The sequence below is a fragment of the Diuraphis noxia genome, unplaced genomic scaffold, assembly GCF_037042655.1.
Source record: "Diuraphis noxia isolate RWA-SAM2 unplaced genomic scaffold, SU_Dnox_SAM2 contig0003, whole genome shotgun sequence".
NCBI lineage: Eukaryota > Metazoa > Arthropoda > Insecta > Hemiptera > Aphididae > Diuraphis > Diuraphis noxia.
The window spans coordinates 43,916,675-43,939,033 of record NW_028301713.1 but is presented as its reverse complement, the minus strand read 5'-3'; the positions used below and the strand labels follow the sequence as shown (position 1 = coordinate 43,939,033).

The window sequence follows — 22,359 nt, the reverse complement described above, 5'->3', positions numbered from 1 at the left end:
AAAATTGATTTTGTCGAAAATTGATTGTGTGTAAAAATTCCCGTTTTTTCCTTAATTTTTAGTTTTTTTATCACCCGTCTATCCCAATTATTAAGAAGAATATTGGGAATTTTTTTACTTTTGACTTCCTAAAGTACCAACTAGATTCACTTTCTTATCGAACGAGGTACTGAAGTCAAAAATCGAAGCACTTTTACTGCCCCAAAACGTGATGACAGACACAAAAAAAAAAACACAATTCATGGTTAAAATCAATACGTTCCTCGCTCATCCGCTCAGAATCTAAAATACATTAGGTTCCCCGGGACCGTAAAATTTTTCCATAAAAGTTAGGTTTCCACGTTATACGGGTTCCATATTACACAGGTTTTACTGTATTTACAGTCCATCATCAACAATTTTAAGATGGGTTTATTAACTTAGAATATTAGTTAATAATTTATTAGTAATTTTAGATATTGTTGTAGATTTACCTTGTTTTTCCAATTTTTTTTTTTATTATTTATAAAGTTTTCCTGACAGTCATCTAAACTTAGGTATAATGTAGGTACAACATTTTTAGCTATTTATAAAAACGATATTAACAAATTAGCGATGATATACATTAATAGATATAAGATCAGTGGCGGTTTTTAGGGGGGGCGAAGGGGGCTCTCCCCCCCTTGGATTTTTTTGTGCCAACTGTTATGTTCTGTAAGTTGTATATGCATATATATAAGTTATATATGCAACTATTATGGAGGGTGGGGGGCACATAAATTGAAAATAGCCCCCCGCCCCTTGATGTTTTATCAAAACCGCCACTGTGTAAGATAGTGTTACAAGCAATGAACGATATATACAATAAAATTTTCATTGAAGATAATCTAATAGATGTCATGAGGACAACCACGTTTTAGTCTTCGGTTGATATGGGGCCGATATTTAACCTAAAATGTTATGGACCGCTTGTTTTGCATAGAATGTTGATTACAGAAGAAGCTTGCCGTTAGATCCTATGTGTAGTTGTTAATTGTTGATAAATTGAAGTCGGTGTGCAGGTCATCGTTTTGTTTTTCCAATTGTGTTCGTACCACACTGCTGCTTATAAATCCGAAAATAACGGGTATTGCAATTATTTTGCAACAATTCAAAATTTAAATATCTGAAAAAACAATTGTTTATTAATGTTGAGTAAAATTATTGGTACAATTTTAACTTTTTGAAAAATACACTTTAATCCTCACTATTTTATCTGTCTGTATAAGTAGTAGAAAATCGCTATTTCTCAAAAATATTTTTGTATCAAATTTGCATATAGTTATACACTTCAATCAAGAAATAAAACAACTAACATTTCTTATACCGGATGATTCTTTTATCATTGAACATAATGTTCATGAGTGCACTCATTATTTAAAAAATTACTAATGTTTTTGAAAATATTTTATTACATAGTTTCAAGTTGTTCAAAAACCAACGTTTTTATTAAAAAATTATAATTTTTAAATATTTTTCATCCTTATCATTTTTTAAGTTCTTTACTTTTTTGAACAACAACATAAAATTTTAATTTCATATTCCAAAGCAGAATATTTTTCTTGGTATTTTGATTCATAAAAATCGAATTTAGGACGATTAGTTTATGAGTTATAACTTTATAAGTATTTAAAGTTTAGATTTGCAGAGTGGAGTGGTACGGGGTTACCCCGCAAAATGTTTGTCTACTACTCCGCTTGTCTAAACTTTAAATACTTATAACTCATAAGCTACTAGTATATATATATATATACTATATACTATTTATATATATATTGTTAACTATCTGTAATCTATATATCTGTGGTTGAGACATAATAACTTTATGTGTTAGAATTTCACTAAAATAAAATGATAATAAAAATATAATGTACCAACATGCTAATTAATAATAAATACTAATAACTAATAATTACTTATAATTACTAATAACTAACATGCTTATTGCTTATTCACAGAAAGTAAAGACGAAATTAAAAAAAAATATATGCCTAATTAAAGTTTATAAAAAGCTAATTTAATTTGTTATGAGAAATAAAATAGTTTTGAAAAGAAATTTCCTGTCCACGGGCCGTCAATTGCAATTTAATAAACCACTCCCTGGTTACTCACTACATAACACTATATAGGTATTAGTAGGTGTTTATCATATCGAGTTTCAACCCCCCCCCCCCTCTTTAAACTTGAAATGACAAGCTGATTCTATTCTAATATAAATTAATTATACATTTATTCCTATATAGAGTATAGTTTGACTGTTTGAGACCTATTCTCTCTAGTGACTAGTCAATTACAAATCAAAATACCACACTATTATAGCTGTATGTCAGTACTCGGTACCTACAACGGCTACAACACAGTATACCATTATTACACTGAGAATTAATGTCTGCGTCTAAACCTCTAAACCTGATATGCAACATACTTACATACCTATAGATTAAATTACAAACATTTTACAGTTAACAATGTCATCAACATAATATTCTCTTAAAATTCAATCCAAAAGCTTAAGGAATAATATTGTGCTTTAATTATATACGACGACTCCATACAGTTAATAAATAAAAAGAAGCAAAATATAACTCGTTTCTAGTAGATAATCTGGATTATTAATTAGAAACTTGGTTTTATCAGTATTTTGTATAGTAGGTAGTTGTTAGTAATAGGCAAATAGTTATAACTTCTAATTACTAATTAATGAATGGTAATAAGTAATAACTTATTAATTAAATTAGGTAATGTAATAATGTAAATAATATTTATTACATTTGTTAAATTCTAAACTTAAACTCAGACTATTGATATCATTATAGGTAGTAAGTTTGTGACCATACAATATAAATTATTTTTTAACAATTGAACACCTTGAACTAATATGCAATTGTTTTATTGTATTGTTTACAAGTTCATTGGCTTTAAATTAAAGTTATTGTTTTAATGCACATACAAATAAAGTTAATTCTTTAAAATACCCTTTCATAGATAATAGGTTTCCTATAGGCTATAAACCATTAGGCATCAATGGACTTAAATATTGATTGGATATTATGATATAAATATATAGTAAATTATTTTTTATGTTATAATATGTGTTTAAAGACTATATTATATATGTATAGTATAGCCATATAGTTGCTGCTGTTGCCTGTTTCATTGTTAAAAAATAAACATATTTAAATGATTCCTTAAGAGTTTAGAGAACGCCCAAGTTTGTTGTACCAGTTTTTACATGTAGACTGAAAAACCAATTTACGAATATCCATATTTGCAATAATGATTGGAAATATATTTATAGTTGAAGTCTGAATGTGAAATAAATATATTTTTGAGAGCGTTTCGTAGTTTTTTTTTAAGTTGTATTCAATATGAAAATTGAATTTATTATAATATGTACCTATTATACTTGTCAAACATTGAAGTATGTTTTGAAAACCCACCATAGCGAAATATGGCATGCTGTGTTTCAACGATTTTGTACTTGTACGTGTCTCTAAAAGCACAAAGAAAGATAATAAAATAATAAAAAATATACCATAGACAACTCACCAACTACGATAAATAATTAGAAATAAATATTAACTTCAGTATAATATATTCAATGAGTATGAATACTGGCAATACTGCTACAAAACGAGTCTGCCGCTCGTACTATTCACAGCCCGCTGCCCGCCAATATATTGTCACCGGACATGGAGGCAGCTTCGAGCGACCACGGTTGCGGTATGTTACGGTTTTTTCATAACCTCATAGCAACAGCTGCTGGTGTTCCAGTTAAACAGACGGTTCTACCTATTTTGTGAGTTGTGTTTTTGTTGTTTTTTTTCTAATCATCAAGTTTTCCTCTACCGAGCTCTACTACGGCTCAGGGTTTTACAATTCATGCGCACTTGTCGACTTAACTACCATAGTGATTTTCAGGTTTCTTATTTTCGTTAATCTTTTCGGTCTCGCGTTCCCCGACGTCAGCCGTACGTTTTAAATTCCGACCGCCCTAAACGAACCACCGAAGACGTTCTGCAGTTTTGCTTCGACGTCAAACATACTGTCCACCGGTCGTTCATTTGTCACCGCCGTTCTTTTCTCGTGTATTTGTTTGTGAGTGTGTGTGACGTGTGAGTGTACCATACTACCTTGTGCGGTGTGCCCCGCGACGTTTTGCAGCGTTCTCGCGAGCGTGTGTGTGTGTGTGTGTGTCTCTTTCTTGCGTTTGTGTGCGTGTTCCTTTGAGGTGCGCGCCCGCGCGTGTGTTCCAACTCATATCGGCAATTGGCTATCGGCGCTATCGCCTAACGCTTAACAGCGGCTTAGCAAGTAGCAACTCGAATAATATCAGCTCCAGCCACCATCGACGCCGCCTTCTCCGGTTCATTGTTGCCTGCGAACAGACTTGACGACAGCTCCACCACCGTCTTGATACCGTTTGTCCCGAGCATCAAATCATGTCGTCCAAGATCGAACAGATTCTATTAATCGAGCCGCCGCACGAGCTCAAATTCAAAGGTTAGCAACAATCAGCACAAAACACGATGATTTGTGGGTCTCTATGTGTATGTGTGTATATGTGTGTGTGTACTGTTTTGGGAGAGAACCCTTTTAATGACACTTTCTGTAAACTTTGAAAACCTTAGTTGCTACATAGTTATGTAAACCGAAAAACATAAAACGTTACATGACGTATTTATCCCAAAATTGAACAATTTTGCTTAGTTTACTCAATGTCTGTGTCTACTACACGTAACTCTTACTTTATTTTACTCTCCTATTTGATAATTATTGTTTCCATTTTATTTCATCGTTACTTCCATTAAACAATTTTAAAGCTAATTGTATGTTGTACCTATCTATATTGCATTGTGAACAACAAATAAGTGGTTCGCAATTGTTACATAGATTTTAAACTAATATCCATTTCTTTAATCCTCATAAAGATTCTACTGAGTACGATATACTGTTTACTTGATAATCATATACTACATATAGGTATATCCCGAGGTATATCCTAAATGTTTCTATAAAAAATAGGTGTTTGCGTTGTAAATTTGTGTATTATTAAATACTGAAATCATTTGAATATGACCGTTATGACGATTGATAATGACCTATGTTTAGTAAATTTGGTTATTTACAAATATTTAATAATACAATAATAGTTCATAAGATAAGGTACCTAGGTAGGTAAATGAGTTAATTTTAGTTTTTCATAACAGAGGACATTTTCTCTAGTTATATTCAAACTTGTTTTAATCATGTAATTAATATTCAAGAAACGGAATAAGAATTATTCTTAAGTAAACAGTCAACATTACTCCACCGAATAGTACGATTACAATATTTAAAAATTTGCAATGATTATAATACCCAATAAGTAGATAATTATTAACTATTAACTGCCATGTCAAATACTAGCTACATAATTTTATAGATTTATAAAAAATTTAAACACAACTAAAAATTTTACATTTATACTGTCCATATTTATATTTAATAAATAATTGATCTGAAACTAAAAACTTTAAACCCACCATATTATTTTTAACTTATCTACTTGAAAATTATATAATTTATAGTATAATCTATGATTAAAGAGAAACAATACAAATTATTCAGTGGTGAAAAGTTTAATATTTTATGAACAACAATAATTTTCACTATTGTTTTATATTTTTTATCTTATCATAAATTCTTAATGCATGGTGTAACTGTATAAGGCTAAGGTTCTGAATTTGTATTGGCCTAAAAATCCTAGTGTTTGTATGGGTATAGAAATATAAATATAGCTATTTTTAGTATTTTAACTATAAATTATTGTTTAACGTGAATTATGTGAATTATGATATTATTATTAAGATATTTCAATTACGTAAATATGTAAGATATATAAATTATTAGACCACCATTTTTACAATAGAATAATTAATTAGCAATATTTATTATGTTTTAAAATGTATTTAATAGTATTTGAAGTACCTAAGTACAGGTTTACATTAAATTAAGAATTCTATAAACTTTGATGGTAGTTTTACTGAATACCTATATTTTAATTATGAATTTAAGTGTGATAGTGAGTGCAAAATGTACTTATATTTACCTACTCATGATTCTGGAAAAGTGTATACTAGTCTACTAACTTAACTAATGAATGTGTTTAACAAAAAATTAATTTTTTTAGGTCCGTTTACTGAACCAGTTCAAACAATAATGTCTTTGAAAAATTCAAGTGATAAAAAAGTTGCTTTCAAAATAAAAACTACTGCGCCCAAGCGTTATTGTGTCAGACCAAACTGTGGTGAACTTGCTCCTAAAGAAAAGGCAGAAATTTCAGGTACCTATAAACAGATGCACATAAATAAAATTTTCATTGATATGCATTGAGATCTTGAAATTAACAACTCTTTTCAGATTTTTTTCCTTTTTGTTTGATTATTTTTATTACCAAGCTTATTACCATTTTTTAATATTTTAATGAACCTTAAAAATATTTTCCCTCAATATGATTGTTCTAACTTGTGTTTTGTTGGTGTGTGTTATGAATTTGTTATCCAGTAATATTGCAACCATTCGACTATGATGCCAATGAAAGAAATAAACACAAGTTTTTGGTACAGACTGTTGTTATCGATCCTGTTGCTGACTATGGTGAAGATGGCAAAACTTTTCAGGTTACTTCAATCTTTCATAACAATTTTTAAATAAAAAAAATTAACAATTTATTTTAAATATATATATTTTTAAATTTCACTTTGTTTTAATTTTAATTTTTTTAGATTATAGTTATAATTTATCTAAATTATAGATATTTAAAAATAAATAACACCTTTTTGTTTTATTATAGTGGAGAGATGTTGATGAAGGTAGAATAATGGATTCTAAATTAAAATGCTCGTTCGAAATGCCTACAGTCGAACAGTTATTAGAATCTAAAAACATTCATGATGATAGCACAGTAAGTTTTCTGATTAGTCTATTATGATAAAGTTAAAATTTTAACTTTATAAATATTTTCAAACAGGCTGTATTAGAAACAAACACTGAAACAGAACTACAAAAAGCAACCACTGAAGTAAAAGAATTACGTGAGGAAGAGACAATCTTAAGACAAGAAAATATGAAATTGAAAGTAAGATATTTTATTTCATAATATAAGAGTTGAGCCTTTTTGTACATAAACAACCATATTAACTTTTTTGAATTCCTTATTTGATTTCTAATTTAATTTTATGCATCATAGGAAGAACTATTGCAGCTTCAATATGAAATCAAAAACCAGCAATCTCTAAAACGTTCTGTTGGTGGTAGTCAGCATTTGGATATGCAAAACAGAAATGCCAATATAGCTCTGATGGTTGGCATGGCGATAGTAGTTGCATTGTTGGGTATTATTGCTGGAAAATATTTATTTTAGTAAGATATTTTAATTTTACGTTTGAAAAAGAAAACATTTAAATTTGAAAATAAATATATAATATTAATTTATAAAATGAAAGCAAAAAGTTGTATTTTTAATTTATAATGCAAATTCTTTGTGCATAGTCCTATCTGTTAAGGTTCATAAACCATATTATATATATATATATATATAATTAAATTGCCATCAATGATAATAGTCCTATCTGTTAAGGTTCATAAACCATATTATATATATATATATATATATATATATATATATATATATATATATATATATATATATATATATATATATATATATATATATATATATATATATATATATAATTAAATTGCCATCAATGATAATAATCCAATGTCCTACAAATATTCATGCGCATATTAATTTGAAAAAATATATTAATAAAAACCTTTCTTTATGCACAGATAAATTAGCTTATAAGCCCATTATGGTGCAGGTTACAAATTAGTTAAAGATTATTTGGTTGTTTTTTCTTTTGTGAAAGTTATTTTTTTTTAGTTTGTTTGATTTTTTAAAACTGGTGAATATTTTTGACAGCTAAATATATTGGATTACTGTTATTCTCTCTTTCTATCTTTTTCTAATAGACTAATATTGTATACAAACAAAATATACTATCTTTATTCTAAAACATATGTTTTATCTGTCAGTTTCAACTGTTTGTAATTTTTAATAATAAATTATTGTAATCTTGTATGTATTAACATCAAGTTCTTATTTATTGGTTTTTACTCATATTATTATTATTACTTTTTTAAATATTTTTGTGAAAATATATTCATATTGTAAAAAACATTGTGTTATTTACCAAATTGAATGAAACAAAATAATTTAAAAATTAATAATATAAATTATTGTGAATTCTATAAAAATAAATTATTTTGTTTTAAACTAAATTAAGTGTTATGTACATAATATTACACACATATTATATACATAAAATTAGTACTTGAATAATGTTTACATTTTTAACACAATTATGTCAAAATTCAACAAATATTAAACAATGTTTAAAGTGTACTAAATATCAACAAATTAATGTACATATTTTTAAAAACTTCTTTATGACTTTATCACATTTTATCTAGTAATATAACTAATATTATACTGTATGACATTAATGTATTTGTTCTAATAATGAGTATTGTATTACAAATTTATTACAATCCAGATTTTTGACATACTAAAAACTAGACACAATTTTTTGATCCATTGACAAAACAGTTTCATTTTCAGAAACATATTAAGTAGACGATAACAGCAAAATATATTGTATCCGTTTTCAGCTCTATATACCAATTGTGTGTGCTTTGATAGTAGAGTGAATATAAATCTTCCTATTTTCAAAATTAAAGGCAGAACTAAGTGTTTTTTTGTTGGATTTTATCACACATTTTGAAAAGCTGGTGTCAAATAATAAATATTTTTTAATTTTAATATATTTCATACTGAAGTCATTACTGAAGACTTACTTAAAAGTTAAAATATTGTTAAAAAATCATTTAAATCTTAACAGGACATAATTAAAAAAGCTGAACATAAATTTTGGATGAAACATTTGCTGAAGCTCTTAAATACCACTGTTTCTATAATTTGGTAAAATTACATTTACTTTTAGACCATAAACAATAGGCACTACTATAAATTAGTTAATTAAACTTTAAATTATTAGTCAAACTTGCTGTATAAATGTTTAACTTGAGGCTTACATTTTTTTGAAATATACAATCTATACCTAAGAGGCTCAACGAGTGCATGTGGTAGAGAGAGAAATTACATACATATATATGTATACAGTGTGATCACGATAAGTGGAAACACTTAATAACTATGTGTAGGCTTCATATATTTCAATTCTGCTATTTCGTCTAACTAATAAATATTATTATACACATTTTCAAATAATTAGACTATTTTTTGACAGTTAATTTTGTGCATGTGCACAATAAATTTTTGTTTTAAATAGCATGATCCATTTTTGACCACAAATTATTATTTTTTTGTATTTTTTAATGAATTTTAGTGGTTGAATTTCTTTTTTAAGTCAAAAAATGACAGAGTTATAGCAATTTGTTTTATGTTATTTGCACGGGTATAACATATTATTATTACCAACTACGTATTTTATAATCTGTTACACTCATGCAAATAATATAAAATCAAATTGCTATAACTCGGTCATTTTTTGACTTAGAAAAGAAATTCAACCTCTAAAATACATGAAAAATACCAAAAATAATAATTTGTGGTCAATAATGGATCATGCTATTAAAAAAAAAAAAATTGTTGTGCGTATGTGCAAAATTAATTGTCAAAATAGTCTAATATTATTTGAAAATGTGTATAATAATATTTATTAGTTAGCCGAAAAAGCAGAATCGAAATATATGAAGCCTACACATAATTATTGAGTGTAGTGTTTCTACTTATCGTGATCACACTGTATATATATATTTACATGAAATATGAGGTGTGAGAAGCCATCCAGCAATGACACTCACTAGTAGAGGTTTGCGAGATTTAAAACAAAAACTTCTCTTGCTAAACTCAAGATGAGTTTGTGTACCCACTGCTTTGTAAATATTTTAAATTTAACCCAAATAATAAACTGTTATAAAACCTTTCTAAAGCTTATTTGAGCTTATGGTATCCTATAATGGGTAGTAGCAACAAAAAAAAAAAAATCCATTATTTACAAAATGTCTAGGTTTTAATCTATATCACTGAAATTACTAATGTGCCTTTTTTTCCTCTAAGTGTTTTGATTCTCGCCTTATGAACATTCCTGAAAATTTAACGAGAAGACTATAGGTGCTGGTGTTACGATTTAGATAAACTTAATTGATGAAAAAAAAATATGCATATAAAATAATCTAAAAAAATGTATCATGTCTGTGCTACTGTTACTGCTGGATATCTAGTAGTTATTCTCCTCAAGATTTCAGGTTATGTGCCCTTTTTTGTTTTTGTTTTACGTTTAAATAACTGTTATTATACAATGTGTTCTGGAGAAAAGTGACCATCTGCCGCATGTGAAAGTTTATCAAAAATTATGATGAAATACCTTTTAAAGAGGGAGTCTAACTTTTTGTTTTTTAAATTAGGCCATTTTTATGTAATTTCATTTTTAGCTAATTTATCATCCTATCAACTAACATACACAATAAATCATAAACGTGCAAATTATTTTTATTAAATTGAAAAAATTAAAATTAGTATTTTTAAAAGTAAATTGTGTATTACTCCAAATGATTTAGTATTCTTTTATTATATTACTCTACTGAATAATACCTTTAATTTAAAGTTTGGTTTTCATATCTTCCATATTTGCATTATCATAATGTTAAACATCACTTCTTAGTTTTCTTAGAATCAAGTATTGGTCGTAATTGTAAATCATTTAAATTTATTTTATTTGGCAGTAAAAGACAACATAACAACTAAAATAGTAAAATGTACTGAATAAAATAAAATGACTACACTATTAATATTTACCAAATAAAATAGAATCAAATGATTGACAATCGATACTAAATTCTACTAAATTATTTGGAGTGATACACAGTTTACTTTTAAAATTACTAATTTTTAATACAAAATATTTTGATTTTTTCAATTTAATGAAAATAATTAGCACAATTATGGTTTATTGTGTATGTTAGTTGATAGGACAATAAATTAGCTATATAAAAAAAAAAATAATTACATCAAAATGTTCAAAATGTTTGGAGATACATAAAAAATGCTTGGTAGGTTTGGTTTTGTTAAAAAAAGATAAATTGGTCATAACTTAAAAGTAAAAAGTTAGATCCCATCTTTAAACGGTATTTCTTCATAATTTTTGATATACTTTCACATGGCGGCCGGTCACTTCCCCCAATACACATAGTAGGTTGTACACATTTCATTAAATAAAAAAAATGTTTCATGTTAACATCAAATGTTATTTAATAGTTTGATAATACTTTATATATTTATAATATTAATAATTCGAGAAAAAGTTTGTTTAATAAGTTACAATGTAGTTTAAAACATTAGATTAAATTAATAACAAAACAAAGTTTGTGGTTTAATGTTATACATCAGTTATTTTGTCAGAGTAATATTATAGTAATTTCAGAACACATATAAAAATATTTAATTGAGCATGCCATTACTTAACCAAACAGATTATATTAAATAATAATTAATAATAATAATTTTTATTTAATTTACATATGATATTATGTAAGTGGTTAGAAAGCATTTTATGTTTTTTTTCTTCACATGATAAAAATCTGAGGTTTTGTAAATTTAAATACTTAGAAAACTCGTATAACAATTCTGGTAAGGACATATTGTAAAGGTAACTTTTGATACTTATAGTGTTAACTTTAATGGCTATTAAAGATCACACAATCTAATAGCGACATAAAATGTTTTGTTTTCACATTTAGCTTCATAAAAATGTAAGAATAGGTAAATAATATTTTTTACAAAAGTGTGAATCTATTATAGGAAATTACATTTAAAAACTTATAGGCAATTTCATAAACTATTGGTTAATTAATTATTATTTTGGACACAATTTGTTAAAACAGGAAATTTTTACAAATTTGTTGAGCATACACGTTAAATAACTTAAGTTATAAATAATTCTATGTAATGTATCTTACTCATCATAATTTTATTCAGTGTCGCCAAACTCAATTTAAAATGGGGTGGCCAACTAGTAAAAAGTTACCAAGTACCCACCCACACAGAACCGTTAAATTAAACCTATGCCTCAATGTTATCATCAGACAGCAGTCATGTAAAATATTTTAGTATTTGTACAATTACTTCAAATTTTATTTGTTAAATATTTACTCATCTGCATAACAACAGAACCCACTATCCACCCATTTAAAAGGGGTGGCCTGGTGGCCACCACCATTCCTAGTGTATAGGTTCGGTGCCACTGATTGTATTCATTTGAAAATAATTAAAAGCTTATTAATTGTGTGTATTTCAACTTTTTAATACTGTGAGAATTGTATAAGTATTAGAATGATGTTTGTATTTAACTGTAGTATTATTTTATGAAAAATTCTGGAATTTTTAAAATTGAATAAAATAATTTTAAGTGTGAACCCATACTTGATTTTAAATTGAAAAGTTTTTATATCTAGAATGCAATAGATTTTATTTAATATTGAAACATATAACTAAGAACTGTTTATTAACTTATTAAATTATGTTCATATAAGTATAATATTTATAACATAAAAACAAAAAGAAGAAGACATTTATAAAATATATAGATTTAATATTAACCTTATGTATAGATATTACATTTTTATACACTGACTTGACACATCAATTGTTTATTAAAATTAATTTTAAACTGAGCTATCTTATTTTAATAGGTTAGGATCAGACTTAAATTAATTAAATACACAAACAGTAAATTGATTCAATTTTCAATATAAGACGTAAATGATGATAGAGTCACTAATCTATCCAGAATATCTTGACTACCACCTAATCCCAAATCGGATTCATTGATTGCTATTGGCATTACATAACCATTTTTGCATGTCCAACCTTCACTTTCCACTATTCTCTCAGCTTGTTCTTTGTCTACACCCATGAATGTTTGAAATTTGTCAAGTTGTATGTTTTCATAGTGCATACTAATGAACTTCAATGTGTCCTGTTGGATGCGACGTTTGATTGCAATCATGATGGGCTCTAGTACATTGGACCACTTGCAGTCAATCAGTTCATATGCTTGTGTGTAATGTTTCGTCCAGAGGGCTTTGCCAATCGACCAGACTTTATGCAATTCAGGATCGGACTTGATTGACTCGGGCACACGGCGCCACAAGAATTTGGCGGCACACAGTTCATTGGTGTACAAGTAGGCGGAAAACAATTTGGTGTACTGTTCGGTTGTCAGACTGCCTTCTTGGATCTCGTCGTTTTCAAGCTCTTCGATGACAAAACTGAAACACGGACAATAATCGACTATATTACCATACTGAAACCGCAAATCATAAATTGTCCTTGGACGACCATAAACTATGCCTACCTGACGTCGAGTGGTTCGGGGATCATACTTAGAGTTTCGATGGTCGCGACTCGCGACTAAATGAATCAAAATTAACGAATCTGTCGAGTAACCGGATCGCGACCGAATGATTTAGTGATATACTAAAATTATTCGGTCAAATCAAATATCGATCTTCAGTCTTTTGACGGTTTTTAATGACTTTTCTTTTGGTCCTAATACGACTATTGATGGGTAGTATCGAATTATTCGATAGTCCGGATCATTTGAACTATTCAATGGTTTTGATTTATTCGATAGTATTCGAAATATTGGAATGGACACCAATTATTGCTCGTCTTGCCGCCCGAAAACAGACTCGACTACTCAAGTTTAAATGACACGGGTCACGAGTCACGACTCACGGACCAAGATAAACATGACTGGAAACGAGATAGTTATCTATGGAACTACAGTGCAACCACTAACCATAGAACGATAGAACAGTAACGCTACTGGTTCAAGTGCGGTTTTAACGCCATCTATGATCCATTCTAAGAAATATTAATACATCAGTCCGAGCAGTCTCCATGTCTTCTCCATTAAATTAATGTTTTGCATTAAAAAATTGCATTAATATCTAGTGATCATCGTTATTCGTTAGGTCTTAGGTTAGGTACTGTGTACAACTGTCTGACGTCTGTACTACTGTTTAAAAGATAAATATATCCTTGTAACTTGTAAGCAGGCGCGTACTGGGTGGGATGCTACAGCAACAGCATCCTTGTCCTAAAATATATTTGATCTAATTTGTTTTTAATCTAATATAAAATATTGTATAATTTTCTTTGAATAATTGTAGTAATATGGTACCTATTTACGATTTTCAATATTTTATACATAATCCACATATTTTTAATTTGCCTCAAACATTTTTGTTATTTGTCCTTTAAATTATGTAGCATCCCGTGCCCTTTTTTACCAATCCGCGCCTGCTTGTTAGTTTTTATTAATTCTTTATTAATCTTTGCTTATATATCTAACTAAAATGAATTTTTTTGGCTAAAATGCTTTTACCACGCCCCTCATGAATTTCAAACATTTTTTTTTAAAAGGGCGTTTTTTATACTGGTTTAGGAATTTGAATTTTTTTTCGGAAACCATTATTTTGGAAGTTATAGCCCTCCAAAGTTTGCGATTTTACGTTTATATGCATTCGTGCCACTTTATAATTTACTGCTACAAAGAGCAACTCGAGGTCTGACGACTGTAGCTGGCAGACGAAGGAAGGTCCCTTTAGTTTGAAGACCGGAGCCACTTGTGTGTAACGTTAACTAACAAGGTTCAGTTAACTTGTTAGGTCATTTGTTTACCCGTAGGGCAGGGACCTACCCCCGTGATCCCAAAGTGGTTGCCCTCCCTCCTCCCAGGTTAGCTATTTAAGTCCTGGGGTGGGGCTGAGCCCCCATCTATCTCGAGGTCCTCTGGGCCTTGAGTTTGGCGACCAGAGCCACTATATACTTATATTACTTTAACTGACAAGGTATACAATATACTCATTAGCCTGTCTACTTGTTGATAATTGCAAAATAACTTAATAGAGTCTATGTTATTATCATAAAGATAATTTAATTAACAATTTAGTAATAATGAGATAGTTATAAAATAGCGATATTGATATAAATATAGAACATAGTCTAATTAAAATTGAGCGCATGCGTAGGTATTAACGTAAAATCGCAAAAACTTTGGAAGGCTATAACTTCCAAAATAATGGTTTCGCACAAAAATTCAAACAGTTTCGAAACCAGCTTATAAAAACAAATAATAGCTTGTGTCACTTTTTTATCTCAATACAGGATATAATTTATTTTATCTTTTATCATTAATGCATATTTTTTTTTAAATGGGACAAATTGGTGTCCCAAGACTGTTGTTGGGTTACTTAGTTTAAAGAAGGGACATTCTTGTATTATAAAGGACTTCTGGCGACCCTATACTTGAATAGAAAATTCTATTTAAATGTCATAATACTTCAACGTTTCAGCAGTGAAGTGGAAAGACTTAAGAAGTGCCTACCTAAAAACAGTAACAACTAAGCTTCAGGTATGAGTAATTAGTGTGTGGCTATGGCTTCACATGCATCACCAGTGTGCATAACTATGCATTAAAGTAAATTATGTTATAATTCATCATCTACAATCTGTTGATATAGTAATAAATAATAATATGTTTAATGAAACTAAAATAATAAACAAAACTTGTTCATAAAATAATGAGTATTTATTATTTATAGATAAAAAAAAAAATTGTTTGTTTTTTATTGATGTGAGAAGAAATAGTATCCATATAATTTTGCTCCAAATTATTCCTTATCAGAGTTGTAATATTACAATGTAAAAGATTCTGTACTACAGTTAATAGCGTTAAATACAAACGAGTTGTTTACTGGTTTATATTGTCGTGTGATTATTTTAATTATCTCATGTGATACACAACCACCTGAAAATAAATGTATAAGTATTTGTGAATGTATGAAAATTGAATAGTAATTCACTTGATACAAATGTGTTATATAATATGTTATAATTCAAGGATAAATAAATAGTAAAATCATACCAATGAATGAAGATACACTGTGCAACTCAGACTTGCCATAGCGACAGTATTCATGTATATAATCCTCTTTTGTGGAATACATACAACCCCATTCACTTAATAGATTTGATATGCATAACTAAAAGTATTTGATCGTTACAAAATTTAAAGCTTAGAGATATAATTTTAGAGTCTACCTTAAGCTTAGGAATATCAGGTTCAACTTGTTCATCAATTTCACCTGGGTATGTATAATATTCTGAATAAAATCTTTCAATACCACGTAGTATGATATAATGTTCGATCAAACTGTCTGGATCTTCAAGGCTTTGAGCTAACGATATGTATAAATCATGTTCAACAATAAAACAAATAGTCAATTTAACCTATAAGTAGTAAAATACTTATTCCTAATTTTTGTTATTGACATTTCTTGGACATAGACTTCATTAGCAGGGTATGCAAAACCAATAATTTGAGATCCAAAAATAATTAAGTTTTCTCAATAAACAGAAAAAAGGAGTAGCAATAAAATCACAAATTTATGTTAAATATAAAATATTGGTAAATAAAAAATTATTACTGACTGGTGTTTAAGTTACTTTTTATCCAAAATAAAAGCATAATTTAAGTATTAATAGCATAATAACTAATAAGCGCTTTTCCGATAAAATTGGGGAATTTTTTGAAAGAAATACTTGAAATACACTATTCTTGAGTTCTTTATGGAAAAAAATAATAAACTTTCAAAGATTATTAATGGATTTTTTTTTAGGAGTCAAGGAAAATGTAGTAACATACCCGGCACGTCTATGATTTTTGAATATAGCTAACAATAAACTCACATATCTCATTATCAGCATTTCCCTTACGTTCATACTCATCAGCTATTCGTGTACCTCTAATAACACATAACTCAGATGCATGTTTACAAAATATTTTAATATCTTGTTCCGTGATTGTATCATCAGGGAGGTTAACATGCTGAAGAAGTTGTTGGACACGGTTGTAGACTGCCTCTGCGTCTTTGGCAGCTTGCTCATGATATCTTAAAATATATATCAATACATTCACTATGTTTAGTCAATAAAAGATAATTATGAAAACCTTACAATTGTTGCAAACTGATGTACTTAAAAGTATCAGCTGTCATATCCGGTAGTGTTCCACGAACTGGAAGCTTGCCACATCCTTCATTATCCACAAAATCTTTAAGTGCTTTAACCATTATCCAGAAAGGTTGACTCTAAATTAGTTCATAATTAATTAAATTTATTCATAATATTGAAATTTTAATTACCTACGTTTGATGTTAAATTCATTAACTTATCATCTTTAAGTATAAGCTGTATATTTTCTGACAATGATGTACGATTATATGCAAAATTAACAGATCGGATTGCTTCTTCGAAATTTTCTTCATGATATAAGGTACCATTTTCGTGTTTTCTGATGCCTATAAGTACATTTATACAAAATTAATTTTTTTTTCTCAATTGTTTGAAACTCATGGTTTGTTATATTCATATATTCTATTTCTATCAACAGTAAGTCTTATTAGAAGATCTCATTTTCTTTAACTGTTAATTTTTAAATACATTTGTATAAATTTATATTAAGTTAAAAGAATTTTTAAAAACATTGGTTTCATAATTGATAGTAAATACATATGAAATAGAATTTATAATCAATGCTTTAACTAACTTATAACAATAACAATTTAATAGCGAGGGGGGATATGTTTTTCTGTAATAAAACTAGTTTTCTATTTCTATTTAGTTTAGTTATACATCAATACTTATACTATACAGTACAAGTATTGATATACTGTTATTTATATATTCATTGAATAGATTAAATAATCATTGTAACATTAAATAAATGTAGTAATCTGATATTGATTTATAAAGGTATAGTTTTACCTATATTATACTTATATAAATAATTATAATGACTTAACTTTATTACCAAAAATATTATTTTATTAATTAGAGGCAATAATTATAACTTTATTTGATTTAATATTGTAAAATAATTTTAAAAAAAAATACTAACTGTTTTTTATATTGTCTCGGATAACTTGTTTTTGCTTATATGTTTCAGGCAGTGCATTGACATCACCAATGTCATTTCGCCATTTTTCTAAATGTTTGTATAATATTACAAGATAAGGAACATGTAAATGATTTGTAAGATCAAGAGCTTCTAAATTATAAGTATCAAAATGTGCTTTAAGTTTCTGAAATGGGTAATCTAATCGAAGATCAGGATTCTGGTTGTCTGGATGAGTTTTGATCATAGTATGTTCAGCAAGTTGAAGTCTCATAGAACCAAAAAATCCATAACTTTGACATACCAAAAGTGGAATATTGTAATTCCATAACTTATGTGATAAATCAATTATTTCTCTTAAAAAAAAAAAATACAAACTTCAATTAATATATAAATTTAACATTTTAGATATTATTTTTAATATCATTATTTATACTTTTCATGCAGCGATGTAGTGACAACCACAGTAAATGTTTTAAATAAACCAGGATTCAAATCCAATAATTTTAGTAAACATTCATCAATAAAGTGACCTCTTGTATCTGAATTTAATTCACATAGAAGTTGTGAAGCAATTGATCCTCTTTTTTCTCCTATTTTATCAGCTGTAACAAAGAAACTAATAGGAAGATAAAATATTATAATTATAACCAAAATTAAATATAGAATGTATAGAACTTACTTAGAACCTACATCCCCTTCAGTTATAACTTCATTGTCGATTATAGTGAATGCTCCGATACCAGGTAATACTAATGATTTTAATATCTCTGTTCCTAACGCTGTTGCATTAATTAAACACACATGAGCAGTTTCTAAATCTTGCTGCCCTTGATCACCCCATAATCTAAAATAATAAATATTTTAAATTATATTCAACTGAATATAATAATAATGTTTTATTTAGTTATGTTAATAATACAAAAATATGATTAACATTTTAATAGGTTTAGCACTAATTAACAAAATATATGTTCTTAGTAATTTAAAATAAAACATTAAATTATATTACTTTAATTAATTTTCTTGTTGTGAAATTTTTGTCTAAGTTACAAACAGTTATGGATATAAATATGTTACACAAATTTTTTATGTTTTAAGATTATAGGTAGACTAGTATATTAATAACATTATGCATTACATTTTTATTTAAGCAATTCATCTAATATAAATATTTTAGTTATGAAAATTATAATTTACTATTATCTCATTGGCACAAACATCCAGAAGGTTGTCAGTCACTTGATACTTTTTAAATAAGAGAATAATGACACACCTTGAAGAAAGCCAGAAGAAATATATTAAGTATATAATATATAATATAATAATATATTAGGGTGGTCCTTATATATCATAGGTGATATTTTATTAAATATATTTTCGTCCGTACACGTTAGATTTGTTAAGTCACATGAGAAAGTAATTTGGGTAAAATTTGGAAGATATTACTCAACAGTATGCATTGAAGCAGTAACATTAGATACAAATGATTTTATAGTAAATCGAACGTCTATAAGAAATGCTCGACAAATATTTCAAAAAACAATACAAGTAACATAAAATCTAAGTTTATTGATCTAAATTTAAATTATGGTATTGTACATTGGGACTCAAAGATTCTGACTACGTTAGTTGGAAAAGAAAAGTGTGATAGACTTCCCGTTGTTATTACGGCCCTAAAAACTGTCCAGCTTTTGGGGGTTCCTCACCTTTCAAGTGGCACAGGCAGTGAAATATGTTCAGCAGTATATGATGAATTAGAAAACTGGGGATTATTAGAAAAAATACAAGGATTTGTATTTGATACTACAGCTTCTAATTCAGGTAGATTAAATGGTGCTTGCGTTCTATTAGAGCAAAAATTAGGAAGAAAAGTATGATTTCTAACTTGTCGGCATCATATTTTCGAAATAATATTACAAGCAGTATTTATTGAAGCTAAATTTGCACCATCATCTGGCCCAGATATACCACTTTTTAAGAGATTCGTTAATAATTGGAAAAATATTAATAAAAACGAATATTCAGTGTGGACTGATGATTCTATGACATTCGATATATTCAATAACGTTCGCGATGAAATATTAGATTTTGCAGAAAAAAGACTTCTAGATAGTTTCCCCCGTGATGACTACAAAGAATTTTTGCAGCTTATTGTAATATTTCTCGGAGGAAAACTTAAGGGAAATGTTAATTTTCGGCAACCTGGAGCTTATCATTTGGCACGATGGATGGCCAAGGGTATTTATTCATTAAAAATGTTATTATTTAAAAAACAATTTAAGTTAACTTCTTCAGAAGAAATGTAACTTAAAAAAATTAGTTGTTTCATTATTAAATGCTATGCTGAAGTGTGGTTCACTGCTCCAAACGCAATAGAGGCTCCTATTAATGATATACTTTTATAAAAAAATTATACAATTATAAAAACAACGATAATAAAATAGCTGAAACTGCGTTAAAGAAATTTATAAACCATTTATGGTACCTTAGTGACGAATGTGTGACATTTTCTATTTTCGACAATCGTGTTCCCATTGAACAAAAAAAAAGAATGGCAATTAAAATGTTAATGAATGAACTTGAAGAGTATGAACAAGTGGGAGAAGTTAAAAAAAAGCATTCATTAAAAATTGAAGACATCCCTAATTTTATATGTCAAGATTTGTCAGTTGATTTAATTACACGTAAATCAATAAAATTGTTTAATAGATTTAATATTCAGACTAATTTTTTATCACTGGATCCAATATACTGGGAAGAAAATGAAGAGTATAAAAGAGGAAAAGAGATAGTTGGATCGTTAAAAGTCGTTAACGATACCGACGAACGCCATGTTAAGCTGATGGAAGAATTGAACTGTAAAATTACTAAAAATGAAGAACAAAAGCAGTTTTTGTTACAAGTAAATACATTTTTTTAATAACAATTTAAGCTAATATTAACTTTTGTTAATTTTTTCCAGACAGTTCAAGATTACCGTAGAAAATATCCTAATCACAACCGCGGAACTATGTGTAAACCATATATATAATAAGTATAAATATTAAATACCATTACTATTATTATTAATTTTTTGTTTTTTTTTTTTGTTTTTCTTGGAAAATAATGAGTTTACGAAAAATTTTGTTTTATTGTTTTTTATAGACATTATTACACTTTATAATTAAGATTCTATAAATTTTTATGCTAAGTGCTATAGTTTTTGTAATAATTTGAAAAATTATTAAACTACCCTCTCCTGCAATTTTTCAACCCTAAATGGGCACCTGAAAGGGTTGAGTAATATCTTCCAAATTTTACCCAAATTACTTTCTCACGAGACTTAACAAATCTATCAGGTACGGACCAAATATAATTAAGTTTAAAAAATAAGGACCCCCCTATAATATATAGTATATCACTTATACATCTTAGAAAGGTTGAACTTCACAGATTCACTAAATTTATTTGAGTCAATTAGACACATAGGTTGACTTCCAAATACAATACTAAATTATAAACCAATTTTGCAGTTCTTCTAAGAATGTAAAAATATTTTTTAAACTCTATTTATTTTTGTTGGTTAATTGGATAAGATTTTTAAATAATAATAAGTTTTATATGTTGAAAAGCTTAAAAACAATAAATGATCAAAATTAAAAAATCACCTCAGTTGTCTGTCATATTTTCGACTTCGTTCTGACTGTTCAGGTGATTTTGGAGATGGTACAGCCATAATAAATTTTTAACAAATAATCTACTTATAAATTTATATAATAATAAAAATTAACACGCTTCTAAAATCAAAAAATTACAAACGTATTAGTAGTTTTCAATATTTACTCAATTTATTGTGATTTGTGATTGTTTCATGTAACTGAATTACTGAATGTTATAAAATTATCATTTATTTTTATCAATAATTAAAATGTATTGTATTTGGTACATAAGTAATATTATATGATCTGATATGAGCATTGACATAGAATAGAGTATGAATTTATCATTCAATATTAATTAGTATAATACTTAATAGTATGCGTTCAGATGGATGTAAACATATAATGCAAATAATAGTATAATATACTTTAATATTATTAAAGTATTTTAGTAAAAAATATTGTGGTATTTTATATTTTATTTTGGTGATATTAAGGAAATATTATATTATATTATCTATTAATCAATTGATAAAAAGTATTTTTGAGGTTATACCTTTATTCATCGCCAATTTTAACAATAATTTTTTTTAAAATTATAAACATCA

General features: G+C 27.6%; 4 protein-coding genes and 1 long non-coding RNA gene across 7 annotated transcripts; 2 read left to right on the top strand and 3 right to left on the bottom strand.

Moving 5' to 3' along the window:
* Positions 1–531: 531 nt before the first annotated feature.
* Positions 532–3,711, bottom strand: LOC149057420 (uncharacterized). Its single transcript, XR_016190696.1, has 3 exons — positions 3,568–3,711; positions 3,416–3,511; positions 532–1,144 (listed from the first exon to the last, which is right to left on the bottom strand). It is a non-coding gene; the product is annotated as an uncharacterized LOC149057420 (long non-coding RNA).
* Positions 3,712–3,871: 160 nt separating this feature from the next.
* Vap33 (VAMP-associated protein 33kDa) lies at positions 3,872–8,565 on the top strand. The gene is made up of 8 exons (XM_089221902.1): positions 3,872–4,521; positions 6,191–6,343; positions 6,565–6,680; positions 6,854–6,964; positions 7,031–7,138; positions 7,250–7,565; positions 7,640–7,696; positions 7,755–8,565. The coding sequence occupies exons 1-6, from the start codon at positions 4,461–4,463 to the stop codon at positions 7,421–7,423; spliced, it is 723 nt and encodes a 240-aa protein (XP_089078028.1). The 5' UTR covers positions 3,872–4,460; the 3' UTR covers positions 7,424–7,565; positions 7,640–7,696; positions 7,755–8,565.
* A 4,151-nt stretch (positions 8,566–12,716) lies between these two features.
* CSN8 (COP9 signalosome subunit 8) lies at positions 12,717–13,916 on the bottom strand. Its single transcript, XM_015507615.2, has 2 exons — positions 13,503–13,916; positions 12,717–13,416 (listed from the first exon to the last, which is right to left on the bottom strand). Exons 1-2 carry the CDS (start codon positions 13,526–13,528, stop codon positions 12,885–12,887), a joined length of 558 nt encoding a protein of 185 aa, XP_015363101.1. The 5' UTR covers positions 13,529–13,916; the 3' UTR covers positions 12,717–12,884.
* Positions 13,917–15,721: 1,805 nt separating this feature from the next.
* Positions 15,722–22,081, bottom strand: APP-BP1 (Nedd8-activating enzyme E1 regulatory subunit APP-BP1). Of its 3 annotated transcripts, none has more exons than XM_015525074.2 (11): positions 21,936–22,081; positions 21,761–21,849; positions 18,793–18,957; positions 18,547–18,729; positions 18,114–18,466; positions 17,363–17,514; positions 17,171–17,304; positions 16,904–17,106; positions 16,256–16,392; positions 16,080–16,197; positions 15,722–15,962 (listed from the first exon to the last, which is right to left on the bottom strand). In XM_015525074.2, exons 2-11 carry the CDS (start codon positions 21,826–21,828, stop codon positions 15,850–15,852), a joined length of 1,626 nt encoding a protein of 541 aa, XP_015380560.2. In that variant the 5' UTR covers positions 21,829–21,849; positions 21,936–22,081; the 3' UTR covers positions 15,722–15,849. The 3 variants fall into 3 exon arrangements, with proteins under 3 accessions (XP_015380560.2, XP_015380559.2, XP_015380558.2); XM_015525073.2 differs by having other exon boundaries at positions 21,761–21,852; positions 21,936–22,074; XM_015525072.2 differs by having other exon boundaries at positions 21,761–22,060.
* Positions 20,610–21,096, top strand: LOC149057419 (uncharacterized). Its single transcript, XM_089222760.1, has one exon. It carries the CDS (start codon positions 20,665–20,667, stop codon positions 21,031–21,033), a length of 369 nt encoding a protein of 122 aa, XP_089078886.1. The 5' UTR covers positions 20,610–20,664; the 3' UTR covers positions 21,034–21,096.
* Positions 22,082–22,359: the final 278 nt, after the last annotated feature.